General features: G+C 36.7%; 1 protein-coding gene across 2 annotated transcripts; it reads right to left on the bottom strand.

The window, feature by feature from the left end:
• Window positions 1-6,218: 6,218 nt before the first annotated feature.
• On the bottom strand, window positions 6,219-19,826 carry LOC117400070 (sodium-dependent neutral amino acid transporter B(0)AT1-like). Of its 2 annotated transcripts, none has more exons than XM_033999512.3 (12): window positions 19,577-19,826; window positions 14,926-15,066; window positions 14,601-14,738; window positions 12,990-13,171; window positions 11,847-11,957; window positions 11,622-11,734; window positions 10,944-11,072; window positions 10,285-10,441; window positions 9,309-9,513; window positions 9,055-9,214; window positions 7,766-7,928; window positions 6,219-7,159 (listed from the first exon to the last, which is right to left on the bottom strand). In XM_033999512.3, the coding sequence occupies exons 1-12, from the start codon at window positions 19,773-19,775 to the stop codon at window positions 6,959-6,961; spliced, it is 1,899 nt and encodes a 632-aa protein (XP_033855403.3). In that variant the 5' UTR covers window positions 19,776-19,826; the 3' UTR covers window positions 6,219-6,958. The 2 variants fall into 2 exon arrangements, 1 of the variants encoding a protein (XP_033855403.3); XR_009328540.1 differs by lacking the exon at window positions 6,219-7,159 and adding an exon at window positions 8,410-8,560 and having other exon boundaries at window positions 7,863-7,928.
• Between the last annotated feature and the right edge of the window lie 4,859 nt (window positions 19,827-24,685).

Genomic DNA, 24,685 nt, shown 5'->3' with positions numbered 1-24,685 from the left:
CATGTATTATATAGCAATCTTTCTTCCTACTTCAGTCTCTTAATATTCAGATGTCTGCTCTTGTGGCATATATGCTTGATTTGGAAGGGGGTCCTTCAAGCATTCTTATATACAAACACCACTTTTTTGGGGAGGAGCCTTACGTGTTTGAGCATGATTTCCATTTTTAAGGTGTGTGAAAAACTCATTTGTGTATTTTGCTGTCTTATTTGCAAAGCTTTAAACATGCGGTTAATTGCTAACTTGTGAAAGTTTATTAAACTATTTGAACATTGTATGTTCAACACCTCCAGTAGATTAACACTAATCTAAACAATGCCTAACTTCACTGGTCAAAGCGATATTTTCCTTGTATTATTATAATTCTGTAAAAAAAAAAAGTCATAAGCCACTGTTTGATTACATGTGGATCAGTGAAGAACATACACTTCATTGATAAGATAAGCAATAATAAAGTACACAAGAAAATTAAAATGAATGTGTACATCTATTTCTGGAAGCAGTGTATATAGATCATTTAAAAAAAAATATATATATATATATATATTTGTTTTTGTAAGAAGGTAATTGAAGTTTGTCAACTCTTGGTCAATCAAATCAGTGATGTGCAATGGTTATTAAGGATAGCATTCTTTTGGGAGACTCAGTGTAGCACATAGCATTACCTGTAACAGTGACAGCATATATGATATTGCATGCTGTCACTGTGTTGTGGATATATAGATTGCATTTAAAAGAGGTTTAAATGTAATAAACACGCACAGTAAACTGCTACAATGACTTACTTCTTAAACCAAAGTGCATGATGGGTTAATGTCTTACCTTTAAACTGTAGAGGTTAGGCTTAGGTAACCAGTGACATAGTTTTACAAGCAAGTAATATTACAACTTAGAAACAACTTAGGTGGAATCCTTCATTTATACAACAAGGAAGTGTTTTAGTTTTGCTTTTGTTTACAGTTTTCCGGTTTTAAACAAATTGGGTTACATTTTTACTTTTAAGTCCATCAAGCAAACACCAGAAGCTTTACATTTTAAAACATGTACACACGTAATAATAAAAGGACATGCCTTTGTGTTCTTTTACAAAAAAAGGTTCTAATCCTATCGTAAGAAAATACACAACCCTTTAAAAGTGTAAAAGTTTACCATGGTAACAGCAGAGTGCAGTAAACTTAGCTTGTATTTGATGTTTACAAACCAAGGACTCTACGTACTAATATTACTTACGTTTTCGTAAGTATTGCAAAGTTGTAGGCTTTGGCCTTCGTCGAATTTTTCTGTGCAATGTAGTAAACAGCTCTTTACGCAACTTTACGAACAACATAAATTACTGCTCATTATACAGGTGAGATCGGAATCTGCATCTCATTCTCATCATAAATAGATTTGCAACGCCGAAAGTCAAGATTTAGAACTTCCTTCTGGCAAAGATAAATGAGTGGTATAGTAAACAGAAAGAAGTAGGCAAATATAATAGGATGGAGCTCTGGCTTCTGCAGACTGCGGCCTTGATGCAGCTATGGCACCAGCCAAAAAGAAAAAGAAAAACAAATTTCCACAAAGACAACATTTACCTGTTAGTTAATGAAATGGAAAAAAAAATCAAGAAATATTATTTAACACTTCACAGGGCTAAAAAAAACATTAAGAAAAGAAACAAGGAAAGAAATAACTAACAAAATTAATTCACTGGGATACTGTGAGCAACAGACACTTGACATAAAACACTGCATGACCTTAGGAGGATTACCAAAAAAGAAAGCAGCAGAAAATAAAAAAACAAACAGGACAAACTTAGCACATGAACTTAGCACAGACCCTGGGCACTACGGAAACAAACCAAAACTTAGATCTAAGACAGGATTCCCAAAAACAGAAAGCTAAACTAAACAGAAAACTAAACTTGTTTCTATATATGGAAGTTTACCGTGGTAAATTTACACGGTAATTCTACAGTTTACCATGTTTTTACTCGTCTGTACCCTAACCATGCTTCCTTATGCTTTCAGTGCTTTAATTTAAGAATATCACAGAAAACTTTTGTTTGAGTCTATGTATGTGTTAGTTGTGTAAAGGAAAAAAGTACAGTACATACAGTAGGCTACGCAAGTAAATACTTTTTGTTGTATTTCAGTTGTCTATGCACTACATAATTAATTACTGAGAAGAAAATATTTCAGTTTGTGTTTAATTAAACGTTTATAGGCTTTTAGTTACTTTAAAATAAAGCACTGTAAAATATAAAATAAACCAAAAAAAGTACATATTTATTAATTGTCTAATTAAATAACGATGGCAATAAATACATTTTGTTTTGGTTTCTTTTATATTTTAAGGTGCTTTATTTTAAACCACATTAATAATGGAAGGGAAACACAGGAACAAATCATTGCAGACGTCTTCAGGAAGTTTCACATACGAGCAAGTAGTTGAATCTACGCCACTGAGAGGCATGAGTAAAATAACAAGCACAAACCAAAGTCGTAAATCAGGAAAAAAATGATAATACATCAAGGATAAGCACAAAACTTCAAAATTATAATGAGATTCATACATTTGCATACGAAAGTAGTTTGAAATGAACAGTCGTAACTAAACTACCGCAGCAGGGATGAAACTAAGTTACAGGAGTGAAAATGATTTTAATACATCACGGATAGGTCTACGAAGACACAAAAGCCTACGAAAAGTCAAGATACGAAAGAAAAATCAATGACACAAAGAGCCCCAAGTGTTTAGATGAATAAAAAAAGCAGAACCACTAAGTATGATATGCTTTGCAATATAATTTTAACAGCCAAATTACATTTTCCCACTTTACGTAAATGCTTGTATTGTGATTAATACAGCTCCAGAACATCAACTTTCTGGTTTGGTTGATAAAAATGAGAACTATAGTTCAGTGGTTTCAGGACAAAACCCCTTGACACAGAATATGAATTTAAAGGTTTTATGATAATGCAAATGCAAATAATGTGAGGTATGTGAAGACTGGAAAACAATTTGGCATCAAACCTGCTTGGTTTGAGGGACCACTGCTTGGCCGTTTGGATGAGACAGAAGACCCCCAAAAGATCTGTGAAGGCCCCAATGCCACAGGATAGAGTTAAGCGAAAGCCTTTTTATGAACATTGATGTCAGTGCTGATATGCAATTGATGTGCTTCTGATGATCACCGACAAAGTTATTTGATGAGGTGATCTGGAATTCCACAACGGGAAGCCGATGAAGCTGCTTCTATTCAAAAAGAATAACCTGAGTAATTCTCTGCTGGAAACCCTGATCTGAACAGGCTGAGTGGTTCTCTGCTGGAAACAGGATCGGCGAAGGTGAAAGATAAACCAGTGGCAGGTTACAATAGTTCTGTTTTCGTTTACAAACAAGGGATCGTAACTTGCTCTTTTTAAGTAAGTAAGTTTTGCTCTTTTTAAAAGGATTGTCAGAGTATTGTTTGAGAGAATAGATAAGTTGTTTATGCATGGATGAAAAATAGAGAGTTGAACTGGCAAGAGGAAGCAGTGAATTCTGAACATCTTAAGAACCAGAAGAAGGCCAGGAGAAATAAAGCTTCAAGAGTTTTATCTAAAATGTTAGAATGGTAACCGGAATGAAGAGTGTGCATGCAGCGAATAGGTACAGTGCCTATAGAAAGTCTACACCCCCTTGAACTTTTTTCACATTTTGTTGTGTCAGTGCCTCAGAGTTTCATGCATTTAAATGAGGATTTGTTTCCACTTATCTACACACCATACTCCACACTGTTAAGGGGAAAAAAGTTTTTATTGAGAAAAAAATTATATATTAAAAATACAAACTGAAAGATCATAATTGGATAAGTCTTCACCCCCCTGAGTTAATACTTGGTGGAGCCCCAGTCCCTGCCGAAGAGAAACATCCTCATAACATGATGCTGCCACCACCATGATTCACAGTAGGGATCGTGTTCTTTGGGTGATGCGCTGGGTCGGGAAGTTGTTATCTAACTCTTTTTGCAGTAAGGAATCTACTGCTGCAGGATCGGTAATGACAGACTGAAGATTATTACATCTCATGGGGGGGGGGGGGGGTAGGAAAGGAGTATAGCCCAGTTGAAAACCTGTTAGATAAACCGTGAATCAAATAAGATACAAACTGAGGATCAGGATGAAGAGTTAATTCGGAAGCAAGTGCTTAAGTATTAACGGGGTTGAGTGGAATTTTAGCAGTCATTTAGGAACGTCTGCTTTGGGAGGTTTGTATTTTATTTACATTTTTCTAGTTATTTATTTTTTGAGTCGTGGCTGAAGTTTTGGGTTGACGGGGGCATACTGTTTGGGAGTTAGCTTCTCCACAATGGCTGCAGGTGTGAAGGAAATTGCAAGAAGAAAAGAAACAAGCTCTGTCGTTAAAATGATTACAGACTTGCCGACCCCCTGAATATAATGGGGCAGCCATAGCTATCTTTGGGACGGGGGGGAGCAAAGAAAATGGATGGCATATTCATTTTACGGCTAGGTACAGATGTAACTGAAGGGGATGTAACTTTATAGCTAAGGGTTAGGGTTAGGATTAGGGTTAGGGTTAATAAAAACCTGATTTAATTTGCTAAACATTACCACAGTAATAATTTGAACCGCTTTCAAGCATATGATTGACTGGGTATTGACCATCAATAGGGCTGTGGTGCTTGATTGATCACCCAGACACTGGGGTTTCCAGGAACCGGGAGGTGATCTGCAGGAGCCTACTGGACACCTACTAGATTCACTGGTTGAATTATTCCGACTTGTTGTATTGATAATAGTAGCTTTTCTGTACTGGACAGGGCTGCTGGGATATTAACGGAACTGAAACCAATTGTCTGATGAAGAGGACTGGGTACAGGAGCAGTAGTATTGGATGTGATGATATTAGAATGTCTCACGTGTCTTATTGCGGCTGAAGAATCAACTGCTGGATTACGTACTCCAAAATGGCAGCGCCCGTGGCTGCCATTGGCTAAGGAGGCTGCATCTAATTACTGGAGAGCGGCGATTTGTGATGATGTCATTGCTGGAGCGACTGGAATCAGGATGTGAGTTGATTGAATACAGGTAGGGAACTTTTCTTTGCGGGCAGATGAAGGGAATTAAATGTTCTTTTCATTGAGGCAGTTTAAGTTTTGAAATAGTCAATTTCTTAATGTCAGGAACTGCTGTTTTATGAATGGGGAGACAAAAGCTGCGGCGAACTGGAGTAGACGGCTGGGCTAAAGAATGGATTGTGCAGAGCCAGGATCCTAGTTTCTGTTTGTAGTTGCATGGTGAAGTGCCGAAAGATGAAATTGGGATGACAACTGATCGTAGCTGAGGCCGAGGAGAAGCCAAAGTCTGAAGAGAAGCTGGAGTCTGAGGAGAAGCTGGAGTCTGAGGAGAAGCTGGAGTCTGAGGAGAAGCCGGAGTCTGAGGAGAAGCCAAAGTCTGAAGAGAAGCCGGAGTCTGAGGAGAAGCCGGAGTCTGAGGAGAAGCCGGAGTCTGAGGAGAAGCCAGAGTCTGAAGAGAAGCCGGAGTCTGAGGAGAAGCCGGAGTCTGAGGAGAAGCCGGAGTCTGAGGAGCAACAGGTTGGTGTTGTTCTAGTGAGTGGGCATCCATGACAAATGTGAATGAATTAAACGCAAGAGACGATGAGTTACATGGGCATTTATATATTTCGATAGGTTACAATTAGATGACATAATGCGTGGGTCCCTCCTCCCGAACTTCAGTGTTATTAAACTTCATTTCTTTTAGCAAACTGCAATGATTTGATTTCCTGTAACCCTTTATTTTGCATTACCAAATTCCCTATTTCTAAAAATATAGTACAAAGTACTCTCTGCCTTTCAAATATCATAATAAATATGTGAACACTTTTAACTTTAAGTTACTAGTTGTCAAAAGAGAGATTTTCCATTTCTGATTCCGCTAAACAGATGGGAGAGATTTCATATTACCCATTCCCATTGACGTAACAAGTAACTATAAATTAATCTTTTAAAAGAATGTACAGTGATTTCTAAACCATCAGAGTAATTGGAGAGTTCTATTCATTCTGAGAACCATGGTTGGACCTGTCCTCCCAATAATATAGCAAAGCTTATGAACATACAATATATTTTATGTAAATATCTGGAGCCTAAGAGAGGTAAAAATGTTCACAGGGTTGGTACCTTTTAGGATGATATATATGAAAACAATACAATAAATCGAAAAAATCTATTTTTAATTTCACATATTGTATTTATTTAAAAGGTACAGGTCCTTAAACACAGTACTGTTTAAATTGCACTTACGCCTCTGACACCACAGATTCCCTTTATAATACTACATGTAAAACATGACAATCTAAAAATGCTGCAATTCCTGGCATTGTCCCTTTTTTATGGTAGTTAATATGATGTTTGAAATCAGAAATGTGCAGTATTGATGCACACATTCCTAACGCAATTTTTTAAACAGACAATTAATGAATAAGATTGGCATTAAACAAAAAATCTTAGTCATTTCACATAATTGAAACGTAAATCCCCCAAAAGTGGTAGTATCCATTTTACTATTTGATATCAATTAAATGTGAAATAATGACATCATTCAATATATAGCACATTGCAAATAATAAACAAAATTAGTTTAATAGTTATTTTCCTTCTACAAACAAGAAATGTGAAGGGATCCACTTGATGTCACTGCATGAATACTAATGTCAAGAGAATGCAACATATGCCCTTCAGCTGCAACCTAATTACTGTTGTCAAGCTGCAGGCTATGTGTTTTTTTGTCTTCAGTTTGTGCTGCTGTGCTGGTATCTCCATTCTTTGGTCTCACAGCAATCCCAGTCTTGCGTACTATACATTTCCTTTCAATACAATGAAGTCAGCTACAAATCCTCCCTTGGCCAATTTTCGTCACATTTCATTTCATTTTGTTTAGTTGGGGGAAAGAAAATTGGTGTCTTCTTTTCAGTTCGATAGCCCATTTATCGACACAGCAGATGCAACGGTCTGGAGAGGCTGGAGGTCATCCTGCTTTCTACAGCGGTTCCGGATGAATTTGAAGAGAAATGTGCCAGGAATGACTAAACTCGGCACTCCAGCTAGGATAAAAATAATGACGTAGATCCAGGGGGGGAAGGGTAGTCTTTCAAGGCTTGGGAAATTAAGCTGTTACAGAAAAAGAAACAATAATTAAAAACTTTTCTCTCAGGTCAAGAACCATTTCCCACAAGCTGAAGCATTACTTATATTTTGCAATAGTCATGGCTTTAGCGTGTGGTCATCATTAAGAAATTGTGGTACCGCTAGTAGGTTTTGGAGTTCCCGCTTTGAAACCTTAGAGAGCAGGTATCAGAACTAAAAAGCATTCTCAAGGCTTGAGCCAATGAGAGAGTCCAGTTGCTTGTGGGAAGGTTTTTGACAGAACAATCAGTATTGTAACAAGCCTGTCACTGTATAAACTTAACAATGTATTTCATATTAAATACATGTTTATGATGTCAGGCTATATTTTAGACTTACTATATAAAGCAAATATTTAGAATGAATATCACACATTATTTAAAAACAGATGTTATTAGGGTGATAAACAGGAAAGGAGTGATAAGGGGTAGGATTCTTGGGTTAAAATCATATGCCAAAAATGTCTTGCAAACTTATGTACAGCTAGACCATAAGAAACTAAGTCAAGTAGACCAATCTTATCCCGGCTTGTGCTTTCTTAAGTGCACTAATGTGTACTAAACTTATGTACAAGAAACTGCATCTACTTACATAATCCGGGTTCCAGGCAATGTACAAGAGCTCTTTATTGACTTGCGTGACAAAGTAAAACAATAAGATAATGAGCATGATAAGAGGGCTGATCACTCTCCACGTGGCTTGCCAGAAGATGTTGGGTTTATGTCCAATCATAAATTCAATGTCGTCATTAAACCTGCCGTACAGCAAAACCACAGATCAATAAAATATGTCAGTCTGTTCTTAAAACTGCAAGATTGATCAAAATTAAATACTGAAAATCTGAACACTGAAACACTGAAATCTGCCAGACTGATTTTGTTTACATGTGCTTTTATGTGGTGCAGAGGCAAATACATCTAATTTACAGGGAAATTGGTATGGAAGGAGGATATAATATGGGAATCCACTTGGCTTCAGTATTTTACCAGGGTTTAGGGATTGTAAATATACTTCATTAAAACATACAGTTATCAACTAGTAATGCAGATTTGTTTCTGAGAAAAGAAATGGACATGCTTGAACTGTGCAAGTACAGCAGTGGTTACTAATACCCACTAATTATATTGTATATATTATTAATTCACAATAACAGGCTGCTGGGGTATGCCAATGGAGTATAATACACTACAATATTCTCCTACAGTGTATTTGTCTCCCCTCCTGGCTTGACTTACTTGAGGGTGCCTCAAAGGCTGCTTTACTTGCGGGTGCCTCAAAGGCTGCTTTTGGCAGGCTACCGTATATTCACAATTCCGCTGCTCATGTTAAGAGGATCCAAATTGTGTGTACATATCACACCTGTTCTGGCTTCTCTGCATTAGTTGCCTGTTAAGAGCAGGATCGACTTTAAAATGTTATTGTTAACTTATAAGGCCCTTAATGGTCTGGCTCCCAGCTACATCTCAGATCTGTTAAAAAAAGTACATCTCTACGTGTAATCTCTTAAGCTTCGTTATATGGGTGATAGGGCATTTTGCTGTTATGCACCCAGGCTCTGGAGTAATCTCCCGCAGGCAATCAAGGACTCAAAAACCGTAGATATTTTTAATAAACAACTAAAAATGCATTTTTATCTATTGGCATTCAATTATGTACCGCTTTGTTTTATGTCTTGAGCTAAAAAATATGTATGGTCTGTGTACTTGCTGTGTTTTTACATTGAGTTTTGCTGTGTTTTTTTGTTACTGTCTTTTATATTGTAAAGCGCTTTGAGATGCTCTGTCTGCATTTAGGTGCTATATAAATTAAAGATTATTATTATTATTATATTATTATTATCTAGACTGGTTTGTCATTGGTTCATTTCTGTATTGTCTTACCTGTCAATTCCGTAAATGTAGACAACACCCACCATCTCACAAAAAGCGATAATCAACAGCGGGATGGACCCAGCAAACTCATCAAACAGTGCCAGCCAGTAGTTCCCAGATCCTTGTACAAAGATCAAGGCAATCAGAAACGACACGAAACATACCATACCTGAAACACAATACAAAAAATGAAATCAGTCTCCTTTCACAATGAACGACTGGGAATGCAATTGGTAAAAAAAAAATCTGATGAACATGGTTACCAGTGAGGGCTTCCTTGGGCCATGATTTTGGGAAAACATTCAGATCCTGTAAAGGCACCAAGACCCCTTCTATATTACCAAACATGGAGGACAACCCCAGACAGAACAACATAATGAAGAACAGGATGGACCACAAGGGAGATAATGGCATCTTGGTAATAGCTTCTGTGAAGACAATGAACGCCAACCCAGTCCCTTCAACACCCTGTAGGGAAACAATAGTTCACAATCACAAATATACAGTACAGTATTTGCACACAGTATAGCCCTGCTACCAAATGAGAATGTGGTTTAGAACTTAGAGAGACTAGATTTCACGTCAGTAGAATTCCACTGGAATTTGCTGGAACTGTCAACGTAACAGAAATTTGTCAGAATTGTACTATTTTTCATTATTGATTCTGCTGAATGTCTTTGAGACATTTAATTTACGATAAATAAATATTGTTTTTTAATTCATCACCTCAAATAATTAAAAGGTTGTACCCTTAACTTTCTACACATTTTTATGGAATTCCTTACAGAAAAACTAGGATTAGGATTGGGATACCATTATAAACCTAGTGTATGAAACCCTAGCAGAACCATTACCAGTGACAATTGACATTGATGTGGTTACTAAAATGCATAGTGATAGTTACAGTAGTTCCAATGTACAGCTACTGAAATCATTTAGAAAGCTGTGCAGTTTTTACTGTAGGCTTGAGGTGGAAAAGGCATATCTGTGGCTAATAAAAGTAACAGCTGCTGAAAATCAGAGAGAAGATCTATATCTATGCCTGTATCGGCTTTAAAAAGCCCAAAACCGCATGTTGTTTTGTTTATTTAAATGTACTGAAGTGCATTTCTTATTTTCGTGTGATACCTGCTTGCCTGCGTGACCAGCTGGTTACCCAAATCACAGTGCCACGCAGAGGATATTTGTAATTTGACAGAAGAAATGTATCCCATGTCTGCCAATGTAAAGCAAGCATACCTCACTAAGGAGCGCATTCAGGTTGCAGGTTTCTAGATTAAGGTCTTTAATGACCTCAGGGTATGTGAGGTTCAGCTTCTGAAGAACCGCATCATAGTTATCTCCAGTGATGTTTCTTTCAGGTAGGTCAAAAGTATTCATCAGAGACAGGATATTTCTGTAAACCAAAAAAATGTATGAAATCATATCAGTCTTCCTTTTCTTGTGCATGTTCAACAAACACCTTATGCAATCCCCAACACTTCCATATTCTGGGAGATTGTCCCCAAATTCCCTAGCTGCTTTTCACCGTTGGTGCCAGAGATGTTGTTTTCTGTGCTGTGGCCACCATCTTTCTGGAAAAAAGATGTTGGACACAGCACAAAAAACAACATAGTACATAGGTTATTTTTTTCTCCAAATACTGCCAAAATAGACTGATTTTGTCTATATGACAGCTACAAACAACTACCTAGGTAGGTATGACCTTGGACTCTTTAGTGCAGATTTTAAACCTTGCTTTATTCACAAAGTAATCAAGATGTGTTGTCTTCAATCGTTTTTTTTTTTTTCTTAGGAACAGGTCAAAACGCAAAAAACAAACAAAAAACAAAAAAACACAAATACAATTGATACAGTGTTTTATTAAAATGGAAATGTTTTGATTCAAAGTTAATTACCTATCATTGCAATCGTCGTATCTCTCTGTTGCGCGGAAACCGATGATGGAGTAAATTACTGTGGCAGCATAAACGGAGGTAAAACCATTAACGACAGAAATGATCATGGCATCCTGCTCACAGTTGTTGCTGGAAAACCGAAAAAAAGACATTTACGCTTCAGTGTCCCTTGAGCATGTTTAATTGTACAGTAAAGTAGAATTCCTTAGTGTATGTTTACCACATGCTGTAGTATTTTTGCTGTAATATTTCACAGGAAACACCTACATAACTGATATTTTTAAAGTGCAATTCTCATTTTGGCATTTTAGTGTACAGTATCCACTTGTAATTGCAAATGCAGTGTTGCATTTGCACATTTTGAATGTCTTTTAGATATCATAGTTTAAACAATATATGCTGCATTGCTTTTGCTTTAGTTTGGAGAAACTGTTGTCCTAACAATAATACAAACTTTGGTCTCCAAAATGTATCCAAAGCAATTAATCCCAGCAGAAACAGAAGAGTAAAAAAGTTCTCAACTAATCCTGAATGTAATATTACAAATAGAGACACACATTTATATGTCTTCTGTTCAGTTTAGTTCATGTCAGTGACCAGAGTTTCCTAATCCCAAATATTTTGTGTCATAAAATCCAGCATATGCAGTTTAGATCACTAGTAGCAGTCACTACTCACTGGACTGAATTGTAGCTGGAGAAGGATATGAGGCCCCCAAACGCCAGGGAGAAAGAATAGAGCACCTGAGCACCTGCATTCAACCATGTGTCCGGGTTGGACAGCTCTGCGATCTACAAAAATTAATTATTGTATTATTTGTTACATTTTGAATAAATAATAATGAGAATTATAATAATAGACAAACATGCATAACATGATGTAGAAACATAACAGAATACTTGCATCTGGTGTGAACAGAAAAATTATTCCATCAACAGACCCTTTTAGGGTTAAACCTCTTATCAGAAATATTGTGAGCACCACGTAAGGGAGGGTAGACGTTACGTACACAGCCTAAAAAAAGACAAAGGGCTTTATTAATAAGGTAATGCTGAACTGCAGTTTCTCTTTTCCGTTCTTGAATAGAAGGCAACCTCCTGCCCTATTCCATCTCCTACTGTATGGCTACAACAAGTAGAGACACTGTGGATTCAGACAAGACATAGATGTAAATGACTACTGTATTACAGTCATAAAGTATGTCATCCCAATGTGGTTGGAGAGAGTAGCCAAAAGGATCATATATATATATATATATATATATATATATATATATATATATATATATATATATATATATATATATCCAACATGTCACTTAAAGAGCTTCTAATGACATTTGTATCATGTTTTCAATAATTACTCAGATACATTATATATATATATATATATATATATATATATATATATATATATATATAATAAGTTTGTGTTCTGATTGCCTGCCACATATACATGTAACCTAAGCTAGATCAGCCCTAGACCTACAGTATTTAATAAAGGCTCAGCGTGTAGTCTGCCATTTTGAAAACAAGTTTCCTTTGGTTTTACTGGCAATATGCTAGATGGTGCTTGCACTTACTAATGTAAAGACACTTTTGGCTGATCAATTCTTCATTACACATGTCTATGGCAGACAACTAGGAGTGAAGAACAGCTCCTGTACTAAGTAAGGTAACAGTAAAAAAAAACAAAACTAAGAAAATAAAATTTGAAGCGACTTTCTCTGTAGGAACTAGTGTCCAATGCAGCAGACAGTACCTGAACCCTGCTACTTACTCTGTAAGGACATGGTTAATTATGTATAGGTAACAACCAACATAGAGGATATAAATGCTGTTATAAATCTGTGTACAAAGACATTAAAGTGTGTTTAAGGTATATTTTAATGTATAAAATATGCATGTTATTATACAGCTCAGCTTAAGAGCGTACAGGAGATTTTTACGTTTACAGGAAACGACATGGTTAATAATGTAGAAATGCTAATACACTTACAAAGACAAGCTATTATTAGATTAAACTAAACAGGTGAACAATAAATACCTTTCCAGTAGTTTCAATGCCTCTAATACAACACACATACAAGACAGCCCAGGCGCACATAAGGCAGAGCAGCAGCCACCACTGGATGCTGCCAGCATCATCAATGTTTGTGGAGGAGTTTAATGTACTTCTGTACCAGAAATAGTCAACAGGAGAGCTCTTGTCACACTCTTCAACATAACCTGAGCAGGACCAATGCAGATGTTAGTGCACTCTAACTTAAGTACTCTAGCTATTCTGCAAACACATTTTTACTTATTATGGAAAGCTTATTTTGTTTTATTTATAAGGGGTGCAATACATTTTAAGTGTTATACTTTTTATTTTTGTATTTATAACTCTTTAATGTATTTATATTTTAAATATAATGACATAATATAATTATAACTCTTTTTATTATTAATTACACTGGTAACCTGTACTCAGAAATGACTGTTATTGTACATGTAGTTAAATAGCTACAACACCATTTGGGACCATATTTTCAAAGCATTTACTTCTTTTAACTATTGTAAAATGAAAATTCAACAGTAATGTATAAGACTGAGAAACAAACAACGTGGAAGGTCTTAAGAGACCTCCAGTTACATTACTTTTATGTTTAATACTAGTTTTGTAAAGCCAGTAGCTGTTTTTCTCCTATAAAAAATAGGAGTTAATTAACAACTGAAGTAAATGGTTTGAAAATACAGATATGACCCGTAATGTTTTATTTAGACACTTAAAGAGAAACCTGGATATGGGTATGACATTCTTCTTGTTGTTTAGAATCACAGTGACTTTTTAAAAACTCTCAGAATCATGTTGTAATTTTAAGAAAATCAGGTACACTTGAATGTAACCATGAACTTGTCCCTTGCAAACACTCAGCCTCTAGTATACGTAACAAATACTGTGTTGGCTTTTAGAGCAAATGTGATATTTCTTGTGTCCACTAGAGAGTGTTGGAATGGGCAGTTTACACTTTGGTGTAATCTAATGTACTTTGCATTTAGACATGATGCTTGAAGCAGGAGCCCTTTAAACATCATTTCGAAGAAGTCAGGAAGATGTGAATGACTTAAATGTAAAATGATGCAAACTGATTCTAAGCAACAAGATGATTAACATGAATTAAAATTACTGTACTTGTAAGAACAATTTTTTTTTTTTTTTTTTAACAATTATTTTAATTTATTTTCCAATTTTCTCCCAATTTTTAGAATGTCCAGTTATTATTCAACGTAGCTCACCACTGCAACCCCCAAACTAACTTGGGAGAGATGAAGTCGAGCACTCGCGTCCTCCGAAACAAGTGCCGTCAGTCGTCTGGTTTTTTAACTGTGCAAGCCTGCTGTGCAGCCATATTCAGAACTTACAGCGTCGGAGGACCACGCAGTTCTGAATTTAATACAGGCCGGCCTGCAGGCACCCAGCCAGCCACAGGGGTCGCTGGTGTGCGGTGAGCCAACCTAACCCTTACCCCACCCGGGCAGTGCTTGGTCACTGGGAAACAAATATGACTTTTGTTCAAGTTTCGATAGATATCAAGATAAGCTGGTTATATTAACAAAAAACAAATGGTATACATATATTTTTAGATTCAGATTTTGAATTTATAACAAAAAATACCTGTTCTGTTGTCATTGAGTGGACACTGGCTCCAAGGAAGAGGGTCTTGGAAGGAATTGAAGAAATACCACATCACCCATGCAATGATGGTGTTGTAGTACAAACTCACCAGGAAGGAGACACACATTGATGCTATACCTATAGAACAATAGATATTTGATTATTAGAAGTGTATGATGTTACTCCCATTTTACTTTGGAGTCTTTTATGACTAATTTCCCTCTATCAGCATCCTATCCACCCTAAATGCAGACTTCCATCTCAATGAAGTCCATGACCATCAACTCCAGTGAAATTATTGCTAACATCAAAACAACAGGCTTACCTACTCCCCCAATGTAAGGGTGAATTGCAGTCCAGACCCCCACACTGCCTTTTCTAAGGCGTTGGCCAATTGCAAACTCCAGATGCAGCAATGGGATGCCTTCCAGGACAAGTAAAATGAGAAAAGGAATCATAAAGGCTCCTGAAATGAAAAGACAGATAGGATAATTATGTTTTTTTTTTTCTGGTCAGCACATTCATTTGAAATATTTACAAGCTTTATCATCTGAATATTATTATTATTGTTATTAGTTTATTTAGCAGACACCTTTATCCAAGGTGACTTACAGAAACTAGGGTGTGTGAATTATGCATCAGCTGCAGAGTCACTTACAACAACATCTCACCCGAAAGACAGAGCACAAGGAGGATGACTTGTTCAGGGTCACACGGTGAGTCAGTGATTGAGCTGGGATTTGAACCGGGGACCACACAGCCTCAGAATATGGTTGAACTGTTTCATAAAATGGCAAATAATAAAGATAAAGCTCTAGGTATCATATACTGGGCATGGGGAACATCAATGTACACTTGCCTCCATACCAGGCAGGATCAAATCTGAGCGAAGCTAGGCTCAGTGCTGGAGCACTACAGCAATTAGGAGCACTAAATTCACAACAAATAAAAGTTATCCGTGTGGAACAGTTAATTCAAATTTCTGCTATCCCAATGTTGGGTCAATGTTGACCAAAAACATATGAAACAAATTATATAGTGCTACATTACCGCTCCAATAACTTGATAATAATATGATTAAGTGCTGTGAGCAGATGCTGAAAGTTCACTCTGACATCCTTATTTCCGCCAATATAGATAAGAGAAGATGTCTGTATTATCTTGGTTCATTGTGTGCAGTGTCCTCTCAGAGTGCAATGAAAGGTACTAATGATATTAATTATTTTGTTTATAACCGGAGAATATATATATATATATATATATATATATATATATGTATATATATATATATATATATATATATATATATATATATATATATATATATATCCACAATTTCTGAGGGAAACAATAATGTCACTGGTATCAGTCCATTTATATTTGTCTCAAATAAGTCATTTAAATGAACAGACCTTTAGGCAAACTGAAAATAGCATTTTATGCAGGTACCAGCAGTCTGTGTATTAATTGTGAAGTGTTAGTAATCATATGCAATATATAACAAAGTATTGATGGATAAATTCCTTAATGGAAATAGTGTTCAACAATAAAGCAGTATTGTATCTCTGAACATGGCACCACCTGGAACATCACACTAAAATGCTGGTAGATGTTGTAAACAGTGAAAAAAAAGTGCAATACTTATGTAAAAGTTAGCAAACAGTGTAGTTAAGTGCTATTTTATTACATACAGTATGATTTTTTTTATTACAAGAAAAAGGCAGTGCTTAAATATCACTCTGCAACCACACTCCAGAGGAAAGATGCAGCCCCTACATTAATAGCACTGACATTGTTTTATTCATTGTGACAATTAGGTAATGCACTTAGAGGTGATGAATCTCAGAAAACAACAGTGTTAATGGCCCGCTGTGGTGCATTCAATAAACTTTAACAAAGTGCTGCACATAAAGCCTGTTCACAAGCTCATCTTGATGTAGTTATATGGGAAAGATTAACTAAAACTGCTTCACAACCCCTCATGCAAAACAAGACCTATTCAACTGTAGCCATGGAACCAACTGTGAAGATGAGCAAAAGCAGTAGGTTAATCTGCTACAGATGTTTACCAGTTGTTATGTTTGATGACCTGTTGTTTAATGACTGGAAAAATGTAAACCACAGTAAATGAAGAGTGCATTTCATTCATGGTGTTTTATGTTTTCCTAGGATGGCATAAGAGGAGAGGCATCCTAGGAAATTCTCTATATCCCACAATTTCAGATTCATTGTGCCTAATATAATCATCAAAACTATTTTTGTAAAAAAAAAATTAAAAAATCTTTATATTCTTTTAATTTCTTTTACTTGTGCAACTTTACGCTGACCTCATTTTGTCTTGTTCGTCATGAATTGTTTTTTTCTTTTAAGAGAAATTGGTTGTCTGTTTCCAGTTTAAGTTTGCAAAAAAATTATGTAGAATGAACAGTAAATATACCTTCAATCTGACAGCAAACAACTTTCTGACATTACACAGGTCAAGTTTTGGTACCTGTACCACATTCTGACGATGTACCACTTTCAAACACCACACCAGTTGTATTGTATTTTGTTTACAATTTATTAATATGCTGCTATCTAACATGTTATAGATGATAGTTGCTGCTGCTTCCTGGTACATAAAGTCAAGGGTTAATTTGTGAACAAAAAGGTACCGGATCTTATAATTAAAGAAAAAGGATAGCATTTTTTGTTTCTAGACCTAATGTACGGACCTTGATTTACAGTAGCTCCCATATATGCTTCAAGTTCTCATCTGATTGCAGGTTTCGTGTCTTATTATTGGTGTCGGTAGCTGCATGCTGACCATTGCCTAGCCATGTTTTAATATCTTCAGATTTGAACAATACCAGTGGCGGGTTGACTAATCTTATGAACAGGAGCGACGACACTGTTGTTGTTAAGAGCGCTGGTTTTTTAGTGTTTCGCTGTTTGGGGAGTAAAAAAACCAAGTAATTCATGAAACTGGACAGCGTGTTTTTCTTTTAACAAAATCTTTTTTTTTTTTTTTTTTTGCTTTGTTTTTTTAAAAACGGTTAATCATTTGCAAGCTGTATAAGTCTTGCCTGTCAGACTTGGGATCCAGTGTGGTCCAGCACAAATTAACCCCTGCTTTTAGTTCACTCATTTATAATGAAATACAAGTTAATCATCCTTGTTTTTACCATACTACAGAAATGGCCAAAGGTTTTGCATTACTCTGTATAATTAACTCACTTTGTTTCATAAAGTCGAATGAAACCTGCGGAATAATATTGAATTACATACCGTTTTGTAGTTTTCCATTAATGAAAAACTGAAAACAATTGAAAAATGTGACATTTCGAAGTCTAACATAAAATACTGGACTGCTATTATGGCTTCCGGTAGACTTTTGCGATTTCATTTTGGAGTTTCTTTGATTATATGATGTAAATATATATATACAATCCTTTGGCCATAGCTGTAGGAAGCTATGCACAATGCATCAGGACATCTGCATGTGAAACATACAAATGATTAATTATTGTTTGATGCCCTGTGGCTTTTGTTTTATACATAGATATCACTAAAAATAGGGTGGTCAGTGGAATTAATTTACCAACAGTGCGTTTCATACGAGACATTAAACCAGTGTGTTAAAACTGGTGTGCTGGCTAAATTCCACTTGGGAACAAATTCAGCAGTGTTGCCCAGCACTCTAAAAAGCAAGTCAGTTCTTGAATAGCACTTTATATATTTTTACTTAATATATTTTCTAAAGATCGACTTCCCATGTGATGGTGGTCCACTATGAAAGGCGCTATATAGAATAAAGATTGCTTGATAAAGACTGATTGATAGTAAGAATTCCCATGTGAATAGCATAAAGGAGTCCATTATTAATAGTGTTCTAGCTTTACTTTCCATACCCATTTGCCTTCAGTAATATGCAATTATTTAAACCTGTTATATATCTAGAGCCCCTTTCACACTGGCACTCCTACCCGGGTCCTGGCTACCCGAGTCACAATCCCATTTAGTTTGAAACCACGTACCTGGGTCAGACCCGGGTTAACCCGGGTCCTAGTGACCCACCTCAGGATGTGTGTTGAAGTACTTTGACCCGGGTTGAGCGAGACAAAGTGCTTGACGGCCGTTTGTGAGCTGACACAAAAACAAACAGCCACGCCTGCGTGAAGGTTTCAGTTCCGCAAGGAACATTTCTGTTTATTCTGTTTAGATGTAATCGGTCCATGCGGGATAGGCCACAACTGAATTTTTTTTTTATGATTTACAAAACTAGGGAATTATTACCATGGATTGCATTAACTGCCTAATGTATCCTGGTAGATGGTAATGCACATAGATGGCATTGTAAAATTATCCAAAGAAAACCAATAAAGTACTGTATATTTAAGGTTGTTTTTTAGTAATGCTACTGTGATATATTATGTGCTATAGGATGATAAACAGATAAAATGTATATTTAATACTTAAGTAAGATATATTTGTTGCAGTGGAATTTACCAATACAATAAAACATTCTAATTACATAATTATTTTAATGTTCAGAAATTGTGAATACCTTCTTTAATAAAATGTATTTTTGTAAAAACATATTGTATGTTTCATTATTTATAAAAGCATTTCGTTATTTACAAACAAAATACAGCCCATTGTTTATTAACTCTTAAATAACACTGTAGCCACAAACAATACTGTTTCAAGAAATCAACATTCTGTAAGTTTTACAGTGGTCACAAAATAATTCAACAATAGCTAGTTCCTTGGTTTCATTCATTTAATTGAGCTCATATTCATCTCCCTCTCTCTGACTACCATCTGACTGAAATAAAAAGGCAAAACAAAGAAAAACACCTTTTATCATTAAATCACCAACAAATGCCAATACACATGTCTATTTAAAGCAAGATGCCTGAAATCAAAAGTATATTAGGGTAGTGTATATCCATTTATTGTTTTGCTTTAGAAAGTGCTAAGGTTGTGGCACATACCTCCTCCATATTTCTGACAAAGGTAAGGGAAGCGCCATACATTTCCTAATCCCACACAGAAGCCGACACAAGTTAACATGTATTGAGTCTTGTTGTCCCATTTAGGTCTGCCATCTGCTTCTTCATTCTCTAGAATGTCCAGCCTCTCATGGGAAGGTATCCTGTCTTCCAAGCCTGGGTTTGGCAGCTTGAACTTCATGATTGAGCTTCAGCAGTGACAGATAGTAGAGAAGTCAAGTCAAAGTTTGCAGGGGCCTCTACCAAGTGGATGTGTCTGAGGCTGACAGGTGATATTTATAGTGAACCTTTAGCACTCAACCTGAATGTGCACCAAACACAGATTGAAGTATCAGCAAAACAGTTGATTATCCATCTAAGCCAATTCTTGATAATAATTAATGTTATCTGGGGGAGGGATGAGAATCAGAACATTTTGTAGACGATAAGAAAGTAATAGTAAAACGTCATGGGGGACTGGGCGGTATTTATGTTCTTGCCCAATCATCAGCAGAGGAGCAGTCCAGCATCATGCTGCAGAGACTGGCTGTTACAGCTGGTAGTGATGCCAGACCAAGGGAGTTCACATTAGATTCACATTTGGAGTGTCGCCCAGGCCTACAGGGATGGGGCAGTTTTGGTGGTACACTATGAGTTAATCGATGCCTATTGAGGGAAATCATGCCTATTGAGGGAAATCATGACTGATCAATTCTGTAACAGGGTTATGGGATGGCGTTCAATATTGCAATAATTTACACTGACACAGAGGGCCTTGCAATTACTCAATGTTGGTCACTGATGTTTCTGTTCGAAAAGATACAGTACATTACAGGGTTTCTCTACCTTATGTTACTTGGCCAGTTAAAATACATTGCAATATGGGCTACTAAACAGGACGATGCAATTCAAGTACAGTATAGTTTACCATGTTTTCCCAGTTATTAAGTATAGTTAGAATAAAACAAAACAACAAGATTGGAGAACTGTGTCCAAAATTCAGAGCGGTGTGTTCAGTTGGCCAGTCAGTTTGTAAGTTTGCTATTCATAACTTTGAGGCTCTACTGTGAATCATTTTCAATACATGGCTTACAGAGTTTCAAAAATTATAGCGCTATACATCCCCAAGTGTTGCTACAACTGTTAAAATTACGTGCCTGTAATTTTTCTTTTCATTTTTTAAATCCTGACAACTATTTACATTTATAACTTTAAACTCTGTTTCAAAGCTCCTTACTACTGATAGTGTAAGGATTATTACATATATTGTCAAACAGGTAACACAGCAATAACGGTCCATGACATGTTTCGGAACAGAAAAGCCAGAGCACTTGTTGTGATGTTTTGTTTTGTATCGCTGTTGCTGCAGTGATTTAGAGGACAGAGCTCAAACCCCAGTGCAGTAGAGCAGACATTTTGAAAAGAGCTTTGAAACAGAAAAGAAAAATTACAGGCACGTTATTTAAACAGTTGTAGCAGCACGTGGGGATGTATAACGCTATATTTTTCGGGACCCTGCTACATACTCTTTAAGTGACATGCTGTGCAACCATCAACAACAAACAGTTCTAGTCAGTGAACCATCAATCTAAAGTAACTTATTTCTTGTAATTAGTGTGTTTTTTGAATTGCAGAAGACAAGCGGATGAATTATCTCTGTACATGGTTAACAGGTGCTGATAACAGCATGTTTTTATCTTCTTTTCTGTATTTTTATAACTATATGCAAGTGACTACATTTGTGCAGCATGTATGGAAATCAAGTATAGACTTGTGGCACCGCACCCAAAGTGCAGCGTACTTTGGGACAAGGCAAGTCCATTTTTACATCACAGAAACTATACAGACCCATTTGCCATAGTTAATAACTTTGTGCCAACTACTAACTGTTTCAAGATGTGCTCAAGATAAGTCAATGTCAAAGTCTAACTGAAAGATACGAAAGATTTAGTTTTATATGGTTTCCTTGTTTTATGGCATGCTAGACCTCACTTTACAAGGCTTGACACAGTTACGATAGGAACTCACATTCAAATGTCTCACAACCAGACTTAGGTCACTGCAGAAAGAAGGAAGCCTGTTGTGATTAGGGGGTGATTATTGTCATTACATGCATCCCTTTGCCTTTTCTAATATTTTAGTACATACGGTCACAGACAAAAGTATTGGCTTTAATATAATATAATTCAAGAAAACATGTTATAATACAGGCATTTAGTAAACATTAGCTACTAATTAATATGACAAAGACCAAAATACACGATTTCTGGTAGTTTAACAAACAATCTTTAAAAAATTAAAAGGCAGTTAAGTAGTTTCAAATATTTGTTCATGACAAAAGTATTGGCACCTTTACATAACAATTTGTAAAAATGTAATCAATTGAAAACCATTACGCAGTAATTGAGCTGCGTTATAAAGTCGATAACCTGTAAAAGAGGTAATTATTTCCACCATCAGTTGAAGAATAACATTTTGGCAACACAGCCGATGATGGTTAAGACAAGAGTTGGATTCATGTTTGAGAAAAGTACTTGTAGCAAACTACAACAAAGGAAATAGCTACAGAGCAGTATCAAAGAAATCCGGGATACCTAAATCCACAATCAGAGCAATAATCAAGAAATACCACAGAACAAATTCAACTGAAACACTGGACGTCCAAAAAAAATGATGGGTACAGCAGGTAGGAGAATCATCCGAGCAGCTAAATAAAATCCAAGATTAACAGCTAAGGACTTAAAGAAAGATTTAGAAGCAGGCATAATAGTGCACAAAAGAACTGTACAAAGCACCTGAACACAGAAGAGTTATATGCACATAGACCTTACTGCAAACCACTTAGAAAAGTCATAAAACAAACCATTTAAAATTTGCCAAGAAATAAGACCAGGAATCTGAAGCATTCTTGCAACAACATTCTCTGGTTCAATCAGACTAAAATATAATGTTTCCCTAAAAATGGACCATAGTATGCTTGGAGAAAAAAAGGGAAAGCCTTCAATTAAGAAAACCTTGTACCTACTGTACAGTTAAACATGGAGGTGGTTCAGTCATGATATATAGTTGCTTTAGCAGTTCAGGGACTGGAGACATTCATGTGATTGAAGATTGAATGAATTCAGTCATGTACCAAAACATTCTACAAAGTACAATGATACCACCTGCTTGTCAACTGATTGGCAACTTCTAATACGACAATAACCCAAAGCACATGATTAAGTCAACTCTGGAATTCTTGAAGAAATCGAAGATAAAAGTTCTGGAATGGCCTTTACAAGCACCAGAGCTCAATCCAATAGAAATGCTTTGGACTGATCTGAAAAAAGCTGTAGCCAAGCACTACATATCCAATCTGTCTGAGCTGAAGAAAATATGCAAGACAGAACCAACAAGAAGTAAAATACTGGGCTCCCGAGTGGAGCATCCGGTAAAGGCGCTCCGCGTGGAGTGCAGGATGCGCTCTATAGCCTGGACGTTGCCGGTTCGAGTCCAGTCTATTCCACAGCCGACCGTGGACGGGAGCTCCCAGGGGGTGGCGCACAATTGGCCGAGCGTCGCCTGGTGGAAGGGAGGGTTAGGTCGGCCAGGGTGTCCTCGGTTCACCGCGCACCAGCTACCCCTGTAGTCTGGCTGGGCGCCTGTGGGCTTGCCTGTAAGCTGCCCGAGAGCTGCATTGTCCTCTGACGCTGTAGCTCTTGGGGGGCTGCATGGTGAGTCTGCAGTGTGAAAAAAAGCGGTCGGCTGACGGCACACGCTTCGGAGGACAACGTGTGTTCGTCTTCGCCCTCCCGAGTCAGCGCAGGGGTGGTAGCGGTGAGCTGAGGCTGAAAAATAATTGGCCATTCTAAATTGGGAGGAAATAATAAAAAATAATTGGCAACTATTACATTAAAAAAAAAGATGTAAAATACTGGTTAAGAATTATCATACATGACCAAAAGCTGTAAGAAAAACAAAAAAGGACACACGAAATACTAAAGCAGGGATGCCAATACTTTTGTCATGAACCAGTTCTTTAAATGAAATAAGTTTTTTTTTATAAAGATTATTTTTTAAATTACTAGAAATTGTGTGTTTAGCTTTTTGTTTTATTGAAAAGTGGTTCAAGTTTACTAAATGCTGATCCTTAATCTCTTAACTTGAATTATGGTATAATAAGTGACTGTATGTGATAGAATCTTGGTTAGCAAAATAAAAAGTAGCCCACACAGTTAGGTCACTTTGCTATAGTGAGATATAGTACATTTCCAGGGCAGCAGTGTGGAGTAGTGGTTAGGGCTCTGGACTCTTGACCGGAGGGTCGTGGGTTCAATCCCAGGTCGGGGACATTGCTGCTGTATCCTTGAGCAAGGTACTTTATCTAGATTGCTCCAGTAAAAACCCAACTGTAAATGGGTAATTGTATGTAAAAATAATGTGATATCTTGTAAGTCACCCTGGATAAGGGCGTCTGCTAAGAAATTAATAATAATAATAATAATTTCCACCAAAAAATAAAATACAGCTCCTTGTGTGGTACAACTTTGTGTGGTAATCTTTAATCTGCTACTGCTTATTCAGTAAAACGCAGGTAAAAAATTAACCCAAATTAATAACCCTAACAGACACAGCTATGTGCAAGTATTGACAGCAAAGGCATTTGGGGTGGTTAGAAACAGTTCCTTACTCTTCATGGCTTCGAATTGCTTTTGATGTGTTTAACACACAACTCAACGTATGTCTCAACTCTGTTCAGTTTTATTGGAGGGCAATCTTGTATTTATCATATTACAAGGTTGTTTAATGATAACACTCACATGTGATTAAGAAACTGCACACATTTCACAGGGTCAGCCAAGTGTGACATAATGTTGTACAGTATTGTGACAGAGACTGAATGATTCTTTGTGATAAATCTCCCTCCTGACCTGTGAGGATGCAGTGTAAAGGGAATAGACTACCCTGGACTGGATGGCCTGAGAATTCATTCCCAGGGTTAGGTGGAAGTCGACCATCTAAAAAGGGTGCACAGCTGCGGTACATTAAGTCATCACTCCAGAGGGAAAGCAATGTGGCAGTTGTGGTAACATGCTAGCAAACACCCAGAAACAGTACTGTCTGAGAGCCTTG

The sequence above is a fragment of the Acipenser ruthenus genome, chromosome 4, assembly GCF_902713425.1.
Source record: "Acipenser ruthenus chromosome 4, fAciRut3.2 maternal haplotype, whole genome shotgun sequence".
Lineage (NCBI taxonomy): Eukaryota > Metazoa > Chordata > Actinopteri > Acipenseriformes > Acipenseridae > Acipenser > Acipenser ruthenus.
The sequence above is the reverse complement of the archived record's forward strand: the minus strand, read 5'-3'. Positions and strand labels throughout refer to the sequence as shown.

What these genes read in the sequence shown, in the direction of transcription:
- LOC117400070 (XM_033999512.3), bottom strand. Translation starts at nt 19,775, where the DNA reads ATGAAGTTCAAGCTGCCAAACCCAGGCTTGGAAGACAGGATACCTTCC. An exon ending in TTTTTCTGTTCACACCAGAT is followed by an intron (nt 11,735 to 11,846) that starts GCAAGTATTCTG and finishes TAATTTTTGTAG; the next exon opens with ATCGCAGAGCTGTCCAACCC. An exon ending in TTGCCTGGAACCCGGATTAT is followed by an intron (nt 7,160 to 7,765) that starts GTAAGTAGATGC and finishes TTTCTGTAACAG; the next exon opens with CTTAATTTCCCAAGCCTTGA.